Source organism: Psammomys obesus, unplaced genomic scaffold (genome assembly GCF_907164565.1).
Source record: "Psammomys obesus unplaced genomic scaffold, mPsaObe1.curated_primary_1811, whole genome shotgun sequence".
Lineage (NCBI taxonomy): Eukaryota > Metazoa > Chordata > Mammalia > Rodentia > Muridae > Psammomys > Psammomys obesus.
This window is the reverse complement of record NW_026596079.1, coordinates 38,176,743-38,187,747: the sequence shown is the minus strand read 5'-3', so window position 1 is coordinate 38,187,747 and position 11,005 is coordinate 38,176,743. Positions and strand designations below refer to the sequence as shown.

The 11,005-nt window shown below is 37.1% G+C and overlaps 1 protein-coding gene across 22 annotated transcripts in view; it reads left to right on the top strand.

The window, feature by feature from the left end:
• Rims2 (regulating synaptic membrane exocytosis 2) overlaps positions 1-11,005 on the top strand; it is a 483,148-nt gene that overhangs the window by 311,963 nt on the left and 160,180 nt on the right. For 17 of the 22 annotated variants that reach the window (XM_055626244.1, XM_055626246.1, XM_055626245.1 and 14 more), the window contains 2 exons: positions 8,792-8,971; positions 10,205-10,314. In XM_055626244.1, the coding sequence (XP_055482219.1) occupies positions 8,792-8,971; positions 10,205-10,314 (290 nt within the window). Of the gene's footprint in view, positions 1-8,791; positions 8,972-10,204; positions 10,315-11,005 lie in introns of those variants that run through there. The other 5 variants (XM_055626248.1, XM_055626257.1, XM_055626263.1 and 2 more) reach the window with 2 other exon arrangements.

Below are 11,005 nucleotides of genomic sequence, written 5' to 3'. Positions count from 1 at the left end.
AGGCTGTTGGAATTTCCAAACTTGAATAGAGAAGATAGAAAAACAAGAGACAGCTGTTGGAATTTCCAAGCTTGAATAGAGTAATTATTGAATATGGCAGCAAGATTTTGGATCATATTTTATCACCCTGTCTCATGAAAAATAACAGTTCACACTCTGTTCTTTAGAGACATATCTTTAAAACATTATTTTATGGAATCTTCAAAAATTTGAAAATCTTCAAAAATTTGAAAGTAATGTACAGCTGACATCATGGTGGAAATTTTTGAATTTTATAATCAAGAGAGCATTGTTTAACTCTGGTATCCATTGCTAATAGAAACTATCTTTTGGTTAACAGTAATCATGTTCTACATTAGCAGTATCTCACTGTCTCTCAGCAGTGTCTACATTTATACATCATTATATTGATAGCAGCTTGGGTTGATTTGTATATATTGTTAACTTTTGAATGAGGTCAGTTCTTTTAAATAATATAATCTTTTAGCTCATCACAGGTACTTTACACAGAAATGCTACCATAACAAGGATAATTAAATTGGGTCTCCTAAATTAATAAAGGAGTCAGAATGCATGCACAATGCTTATTTATTATCATTTTTTTAAATTTTTTATTAATTACACTTTATTCATTTTGTATCCCCCCATAAGCCCCTCCCTCCTCCCCTCCCGATCCCACCCTCCCTCCCCTTTCTGCATGCATGCCACTCCCCAAGTCCACTGATGGGGAGGTTCTCCTCTCCTTTCTGATCTTAGTCTATCAGATCTTATCAGGAGTGGCTGCATTGTCCTCTACTGTGTCCTGGTAAGGCTGCTCCCCCCTCAGGGGGAGGTGATCAACGAGCAGGCCAATCAGATTATGTCAGAGGCAGTCCCTCTTTCCATTACTATGTAACCCACTTGGACACTGAACTGCCATGGGCTACATCTGTGCAGGGGTTCTAGGTTATCTCCATGAATAGTCCTTGGTTGGAGTATGAGTCTCTGGGAAGTTCCCTGTGTTCAAATTATCTTGTTCTGTTGCTCTCCTTGTGGAGTTCCCATCCCCTCCAGCTCTTACTATTTCCCACTTCTTACATAAAATTCCATTCACTCTGCCCATCAGTTGGCCATCAGGCTCAGCATCTGCTTTGACAGTCTATACTGCAGAGACTTTCAGAGGCCTTCTGTGGCAGGTTCCGAGGTTGTTTCCTGTTTTCTTTTTCTTCTGATGTCCATCCTCTTTGCCTTTCAGGATGGGGATTGAACATTTTAGTTAGGGTCCTCTCTTTTGGTTAGTTTGTTTAGATGTACAGATTTTAGTGGGTTTATTCTATGTTGTATGCTTATATGAGTGAGTATATAACATGTGTGTCTTTTTGCTTCTGGGACAACTCACTCAGGATGATCCTTTCCAGGTCCCACCATTTACCTGCAAATTTCATGATTTCCTTATTTTTCATTGCTGAGTAATATTCCATTGTATAGATGTACCACAGTTTCTGCATCCATTCTTCAGTTGAGGGGCATCTGGGCTGTTTCCAGCTTCTGGCTATTACAAATAAAGCTGCTACAAACATGGTTGAGCAAATGTCCTTATTGTGTACTTGAGCCTCTTTTGGGTATATGCCTAGGAGTGGTATGGCTGGATCTTGAGGAAGCGCTATTCCTAGTTGTCTGAGAAAGCGTCAGATTGATTTCCAGAGTGGTTGTACCAGTTTACATTCCCACCAGCAGTGGAGAAGGGTTCCCCTTTCTCCACAACCTCTCCAGCATGTGTTGTCCCTTGAGTTTTTTGTCTTGGCCATTCTGATGGGTGTAAGGTGAAATCTCAGGGTTGTTTTGATTTGCATTTCCCTAATGGCTAATGAGGTTGAGCATTTCTTTAAGTGCTTCTCTGCCATTCGATATTCCTCTACAGAGAATTCTCTGTTTAGCTCTGTTCCCCATTTTTTAATTGGATTACTTGGTTTGCTGCTTTTCAGCTTCTTTAGTTCTTTATATATACTGGATATTAGCCCTCTGTCAGATAAAGGGTTGGTGAAGATTCTTTCCCAATCTGTAGGCAGTCGTTTTGTTTTGATGACGGTGTCCTTTGCTTTACAGAAGCTTTTCAATTTCATGAGGTCCCATTTATTGATTGTTGCTCTTAGAGCCTGTGCTGTTGGTGTTCTGTTCAGGAAGTTTTCTCCTGTACCAATGAGATCTAGGGTCTTCCCCACTTTTTTTTCTAGCCGATTTAATGTGTCTGGTTTTATGTTGAGGTCTTTGATCCACTTGGACTTCAGTTTTGTGCAGCGTGATAAGTATGGATCTATTTTCATTTTTCTACATGTAGACATCCAGTTGGGCCAGCACCATTTGTTGAAGATGCTATCTTTTTTTCCATTGTATGGTTTTGGCATCTTTGTCAAAAATAAGGTGTCCGTAAGTGTATGAGTTTATTTCTGGGTCTTCTGTTCGGTTCCATTGATCCACCATTCTGTTTCTATGCCAGTACCATGCAGTTTTTATAACTGTTGCTCTATAGTACAGCTTGAGATCAGGAATGGAGATACCTCCAGAAGATCTTTTATTGTAGAGGATTGTTTTAGCAATTCTCGGTTTCTTGTTATTCCATACGAAGTTGAAAATTTTTCTTTCCAGGTCTGTAAAGAATTGTGTTGGCAATTTGATGGGAATTGCATTAAATCTGTAGATTGCTTTTGGTAAGATGGCCATTTTTACTATATTAATCCTGCCAAGCCATGAGCATGGGAGATCTTTCCATCTTCTCATATCTTCCTCTAATTCTTTCTTCAGAGACTTGAAATTTTTTTCATACAAGTCTTTGACTTGCTTGGTTAGGGTTACACCAAGGTACTTTATGTCCTTTGTGGCTATTGTGAAGGGTGTTGTTTCCCTAATTTCTTTCTCAGCCCTTTTGTCTTTTGTATACAGGAGGGCTACTGATTTTTTTGAGTTAATTTTGTATCCGGCCGCTTTGCTGAAGGTGTTTATTATCATTTTTACAGTAACTGTTTTTCTAGTCTCCCTTTTCCTCACTTTTTATCCCTCTTTTATGGTACTGGGGTTGGAACCCAGCACCTCCCAACATTTCTAGCATGTGACCTACCATTGAGCTATACCCCCTAGTGTATCTTTCAATTCTCTTAAGTGAAAATAATACGATTTTTAGAAAAGTTGAAATTTTATTTGCTCCATCATAAATTTGAAAATTGTTTCTTTGCATTTGTGCCACATTAGAAATATGTCATAATCACTGTCCCTTAATGTTTATGTTCTGAAGTTACTACCTTAGAAGTGCAATCAAAAGCCAAAAAAGGTTCTAGATGTCCATATATGTGTGTCCATATATGTCCCAGCCTGGAATTAAGCTCATTATACTTTTTCCTTCAACTTCCTGAATTTTAGAATTAAAAGGATATGCCACTGCATTTAACTATTTTTTAAACAATTAATCTTAGAACCAGGAGTGACAGTGTACACATGTAATTTTATTGTTCAAGAGGTAAGAAAATGGGGAGTTTTCTTACAGAGCCAATCTGTTCCACATGGGAAAACCTGCTGCAAAAACAAATGAAATGAAGCTGTGGTTGATGGCACACACTTACTATCCTCACACTCACAAGTTGAGGGCAGAAGAATCAGAGAGTCAATGATATATTTATTTACATAACAAATTCAAAACAAAACTGGGCTGTCTGAAACTGATAAAATTAAAAAGTACCTAGATAAATGAATGAATTCCAACTTTGTAAAGGAAATGAATGGCTAATAACTAAATAACTTTATGCTCTATAGGTTTATTTTCAATAAATCTATGTATCCTCACTGCAGTAGTATAAATATGAAATTTCTTTGTCTGTTTTAATGTACATTAGCTTCTCAGTCAAAAGTTAAGTTGACTTAGATTGATTTCTGAGTAACACGTTAAAACATTTCTTCGTGCTGCTTGTACATATCCATACTGTTCTAAGGGTCTATATAGCAATGCTCTATCAGGCTTCATCAGGCTTCGTTGACTTGCAGCTGAGTCTTTGGAGGAGCAGATGGGCATGTAGATGGAAGTAGGCTATAGAAAGGGATCCCTGCAGGTTAATTCTTCTCTGGAAACTTTGTGTATCAATTGAAAACAAGCATCCTGGGTAGCAAAAGTGACTGAATAAGTAGGAAAATTTAAAACTATTTTAAGAATTGCCAGTGAGACAGAGGAAATATTTCAAGGCTCAGCTTAGCTTCACTGCATGTTCTGAAATTTTTCCCATAGAAATTCCTCAAGGACAGCCAGGAGTAGGGGGTGCTGTAATCCCAGCACTCAGGAAGTCAGAGGCTGGTGGAGCTCTGTGAGTTTGAGGCTGCTCTGGTCTGTAACCACAAAGTGAATCCAGGACAACCAGGGCCACACAGAAACCCTGTCTCACAAAAACAAAACCAAAAAAAGGAAAAGTTTAAAGAAATTCCTGAAGGAATATTAAAACTTTAATGCTTTTATTTTGACATTTATTTATTTATTTAGATTGTTCGGAACCTCATTTATTCTTGGTATACATATAAACATATACATGATCCCATGGTATCTATAAACATTAATTTTAGAAGGATATGTTCCTGTATCTCTTTTCAATAAAAAAACAAAAATATTTAAAAATACTTCTAATACATGTATTTATTACAATTTAGTCACTTTGTATCCCAGCTGTGGCCTCCTCCCTTGTATCCTCCCAGTCCCACCCTCCTTTCCTTTTCTTCCCCTATGCCCTTTCCCTAGTCCCCTGATAGGGGAGGACCTCCCACTTGGAGACTAAGCAGCCTATGGGCACCTGCTGAGTGTGTGTGGTGGTGGTGGGGGGGTCTAGCTCTTATAATTGCATCGTTTTCCTTCCCTTTCCATCCTTGAACTTCTTTCATTTACACCCATGCTCTTTCTGATATGTGTGTGTACATATACATTATATATATTCTTAAATATAAAAATGCAACCTGCTCAGCCTGTATAGTGTTACTTGTATGTATGGATTTTTACTTTCTCATTCTGGCCTAACTATCAGATCCTTTTAGCTAGTCTTAAGGTACTGAAACTCAGTGGCAGGGAACTGAGAGATTATTAGACAGTTTCCTTTTCAAATGTATTCAGTTTACAGTCAAATCCTCAACATATTGCAGCACAGTGCTTGTAGCAATCCAGAAAATTACAAATGAAAAATATGAATCATTTTAAACATTTATTAAAATTATAAACTACTCAGAAATTGAACTGTAATGGATTATTAAATTTTTAAAAAAGTTAATTCATTATGTAGCCAATGTTCTGCCTGCTTGTACACCTGCATAAGAGGACACCAGATCTCATTATAGATGGTTGTTAGCCAACAGATAGTTGCTGGGAATTGATCTCAGGACCTTTGGAAGAGCAGCCGTGCTTTTAACCTCTGAGCCATCTCTCCAACCCCTTATTAAATCACTTTTTAATGGACAAATGAAGAATTTCCTAAAGATTTAACTATACAAATAAAGTTTTCTTGTTAATGTTGTGTACTTTTTAGGAGTTTGAAAAACATTTTTTAAAGTGTTTTTATGCCTATAATAAAATGAATTAACTAGAATTACCAGGGAAAATGCTTGCGTTGGAATACAAAACAGAGTTCTAAAACTCCAGTTAAATACTGAAACATGTTAAACTTTATTTCCAACAAGCTGTTGCTGTTAAAAGTTGTCTCTGCAGTTTATAAATGAATGCCTACTACAGCGTAGTTAGGAATGTTGGATGGACTGTTTCCTGTGGGACTGTGCCATTCATTCAGTGCTGCTGTGACTCTCTTAACCCCTGAGTCTTAGCTGGTCACTTTTACTCTTGGCTGGTGGTGTCCACAAAAGGTATAGCTTGCCTTTGTATGTTGGAAAATTTACATTATTCTAGCTGTCCCTTTCTGTGTTAGCACTTATTAGAAAACCCTACGTTCTGCTGTGCTCCTTTCATCCTTCACTTAGCATGTTTTCACCCAATCTGTGATGATTATATATTTCATATTATTTATGGTAATAGAAATATCTGGAAAAATATAAAAATTCTCTGTAATTATCAAAACCTTTTTACTAAAGAAAGAAAAGTCGTTATGAGGTATTTTTCCTAAGGTGGCAATATTTGTTCAACCCTTGGAGGCCCTGAGACATGGCAGTGGCAGCACATTTGATTTCATATTCTGTAGTCACCTAGAATTCTGTACTACTTATTTTTTAAATACAGTATCAAGAAGTGAAACTATATAAGACATATTTCCACTTGGAAAATATATTGACTAGGTGAGAACAGATGAGGTTTTAGACAGCTGAGTGCACGCCAGCCCAGCTCTATGTTGAGGCTGTTATACAAACATGTCACTAAGTTTTGCTACCACATACTGTGTGCAAGAAAATTTATTATTAACCTAAGATCACAACAAATCTCTAAAACAAATGTAAAGTTTGTTAGTCTTCAAACTCCAGGTTTTTAGAATTGTAAGAAAAAAGAGAAAAGGATAGCTGTGCGCCTATGTTGTTGCTGACCAATTGCAGTGAGGCGTACAGGAGGTGCTCACTAAGAATGGGACACACGTTATTGGCCACATTCATTTTTAAAAGGCATTTTCCCTGTAAAATAGAATTTCAGAAGATAGAGTTATAAACTTTATACTGAAATTCCACTTAATACATCTTTTTTAACTGTAATCAAATAGTGTATATGAATTTATATTTAATTTCAGGTATTATGACATTTTAATTGTGAGACTGCCATTTTTAAGATTTTATGCTTTCATTTTTTTTTCTTTTTATTATCTATTACAATTTATTCACTTTATGGCCCCTTTCTGGTCTCCTCACAATCCTCCCTCATCCCCTCCCAGTCCGACCATCCCTCCCTTTTCACCTCCTATGCCCCTCCCCTAGTCCACTGATAGGGGAGCTCCTCCTCCCCTTCCCTTTAACCCTAGCCTATCAAGTCTCATCAGGACTGGCTGCATTGTCTTCCTCTGTGACCTGGCAAGGCTGCATTCCCCCACGGAGAGGTAATCAGAGAGCCTGCCACTGAGTTCATGCCAGAGACAGCCCCTGCTCCCCTTTCTAGGAATAGTACTACCTCAAGATGTAGCTATACCACTCCTAGGCAAATATCCGAAACATGCTCAACTATACAACAAGGACATTTGCTCAACCATGTTCACAGCAGCTTTATTTATAATATCCAGAATCTGAAAACAACCCAGATGTCCCTTAACTGAGGAGTGGATTCAGAAATTGTGGCACATTTATACAATGGAATACAACTCAGCTATTGAAAACAAGGAAATCATGAAATTTGCAGGCAAATGGTGGGAAATAGGAAAGATCATCCTGAGTGAGGTAACCCAGAAGCAGAAAGACACACATGGTTTATACTCACTTATAAGTAGATATTAGACATATAATATAGGATAATCATACTAAAATCTATACACCTAAGAAAGCTAAGCGAGAAGGAGGACCCTGGGGAAGATGCTCAGTCCTCATTCAGAAGGGCAATGTGAGACTGACTTTTAAATTGAGCCTGTTCTTTAGACCGTCCCTTTTTTATGTGCGCACGAAAAAGTACTGAACTTGACATAAAAAAAACAGTCACATTTTTATTCAATGATAAAAGTTCTCTGAATGATTTTACTTCTATTCTGTGATTTTTTTAAAAAAAAAAGTATTATGTCAAGATATAAAATAATACAGGATGAATCCAGTACTGTGGTTGTTCTTGCAAACTGTATTACATATAATTCGTGTTACAGAAGAGACTGTGTTCTTTTTTTTTTTTATCTCTAATTGCCCGTTTTTTCAATTTCAAAATTCAGAAAGTATTTTTAGGCAAAGTGGGACTGCTGGTGAGATTGTTCCTGCTTTACTGTCTATAAATACTTGCTTTCCTATGACTGCAATTGGGTCAGGAGGTAACTGTCTGAAATATATTTAACATATATGTTACTTTTGAGTTCTGAGGATTGGTCTTCGAAATCGTGGGACTGATTAGACTCCAGTTATGATCACATTAAGGTGTATAAGCATTATGGAGTTCTGTAAGGGACAGGTGTCAACAGTTACTGGCCAGTTAGGTGTAAGTATTCTTGCTTCAACAAGCAATAAGTTTTACAGGTCAGAGAGGTCACTTTTTTTTTTTTAATTCCAAATTTATCCAGTACCCCTGAGAGTTGTTGGATCTAGCTAACGCGCACTGAGGTGGATGGTAGAAGTTACCTGGTCTCTATGGAATGATTTCTATTTGGAGGATGTATTTAATTATGGATATATACTTCAAAGCTGTCCTATTTTCCTGTAACCTGCATCCAATCTTGTTCTTAAAATATTCAAGTTATTAGTACACTATGATAATGCTATTACTATTTTTACATCTTACTCTGCTTGTTGGTAAACATCGTGGGTAACTTTCTCTCCTCTGGCAAATCCTACAAAACATAGTTCAATGTCTTCAAGCTAGGTTAAGTTCACATGTTCACATGTTCTCGTCATTGTAGAAAGCAGGCAGCTTGGTTTGCACTCAGTGCAGCTGAGCAACTCATTTACTGGGGACTAAATGAAAACATATTTGGGTTATTTAGAACTTTTTGAACTTAGTCAAAATTTACTCAGGATATGCTGGGACAACTTCCTTTTTGGCCTACACAGTAATTTTAAGCTTTTAAGCTCTTCTTCTTCTTTTTTTTTTTTTTTTCAAAATCAATTTCATGCATCATGACCAAATAGCAGAAAGGCATTAAAGATCAACTGAGCTGCTTTTTGACTAACATTTCAGGGATTGTGAAGCAGCAGATAGACAGCCATATCACAGATCCAGATCAACAGAACACCGGCCTCTCCTAGAGCGGACCACCACCCGCTCCAGATCCTCTGAACGTCCTGATACAAACCTCATGAGGTCGATGCCTTCATTAATGACTGGAAGATCTGCCCCTCCTTCACCTGCCTTATCGAGGTGAAAGATAACTTGATCAGACTAACTTCCCTGTCTGCGCTACCAACACACCATTTTATTTTCCCAACAGCTAAATGGTTTCTTCTATCATTTTTTTGGCTGATCACCAGTACAAGTCTATACTAACCTTGTCAGTGTAAACACACTATTTATATTCATTGGATATAATAGTGTGTCATTGCCATTGTGATTTGTTTCTTAACTGTCCTGATTGCATTTGTTTTGTGATCTCTCATTAATCAGGAGTCCTGGGTAAATTCCATCATAACTATCATGTTCTTCTACAGAATGAGAACTTATGGTGCTTATTAGGCATGACTTTTCTAATAATCATCATAATAGTAAATAAAGTTAGATTTATTTAGTTTCTATGAACATTAATATTAGAAATTATCAGAATTAAAAAAATATCAGAATTTGTATTGCTTGGTATTTCATTTATAGATTCATGAATTGTTTTCTAATAAGAATGATATGTAGTATAAACTTAAGTATAACTCTGAATAGGTCAAGGTAGGAAGGTTAGTTTTAAGAATTTATACCATGCATGGAGAGGACCTAGACCTCCTGCCCAGATGTAGCCTATTAGCAGCTCAGTCTCCATGGGGGTTCCCTAGTAAGAGGAGCAGGGGCAGTTTCTGGCATGAACTTTGATCTCCTTCCCCTGATGAGGTGGCCTTACTAGACCACAGAGAAAGAGGATCCAGACAGTCTTGATGAGACCTGATAGGCTTGGGTCAGATAGTAAGGGAGGACCTCGCCTACCAGGGAACTAGGAGAGGGACATGGGGGGAGAAAAGGGAGGGAGGGTCAGACTGGGAGGAGATAAGGGAGCAGACTACAGCTGGGGCACAAAGTGAATAAATTGTAATAAATAATAAAAAAGAATTTGTGTCATGATAGAAAAATTGTAAAGTTTTATTTTTTATTTTTCAAGTTGTAGAATTTTCCACTTGCTTTCCTGTGAATAGATTAGTACTTTATTTTACTAATTTCATGGATTTTACTATAGGCTTTTGTGTCCATGTATGTGTGTATTTATGCATTTTACACCAAAACATAAACATTTTTTGGTGTTTAAGTAAGTGTTCAATGTCCATATTTTGTCCTCTTCTCTTTTTACCCAGCAGTCAACCATGTTTAAAATTGCACTAATACAGCCATTATGAAAAGCAGCTAACATACTGACCATACCTATCGCATACTGAAAATGTATAATGGTGCATCTTGTAGGTCTCACCCTCGTACCGGGTCTGTCCAGACAAGTCCATCAAGTACTCCAGGAACAGGACGAAGGGGCCGACAACTTCCACAGCTTCCACCAAAGGGGACATTGGAGAGAAGTAAGTTTTTAGTTTTCTAATTATGCTATGTAGGAATTACACATGGAAGCTGAGGTGAATTGAGACTTTCTGCTATCTTTGTGTTTTTATCTTTTTGTATTTAGCAATATGGATGGCTTCATTTGATAGTTGTTTTATTTGTATATATACATACATATACAAATTAGACTTGCAGATAAAAAGAAACAATCTTTATTTACTTTGACATGCATTTCAAATTTAAATAAGTACAAAATAAGTCTTATGTAAACAGCTGGATTATAATGTCTTTGCTACATCTAGGATTATGTAACATTGGTGATTATACAAAGTTTATTAGTAACTAGCGAAATCAATTTTCACACACTGCAGAGGACTGGTTAGCTGATGCAAAACAATGGTGACCCTTCCCCAAACTGGAGAGCAAGCAAAAGGTGACCCCGCATACACAGAAACCGGTGCATGTTGTTCTGACGCTTTGAGAAGTGTCGCTGTGCCTCGGCCACGTGAAAAGCTGACACACTTGAGCACACATCTCAAGTCGCATAGATCTCAGTAATAAGTTTCTCTCAAAGCATGTAGAATGGAACAAAATAAATTTTATGTCTTTTAAATCACAATCCCTTCAGTTAGTAACTCTATTTTGAGGATATATATACTATTTTGAGGATGTATATATATATATATATATATATATATATATATATATATA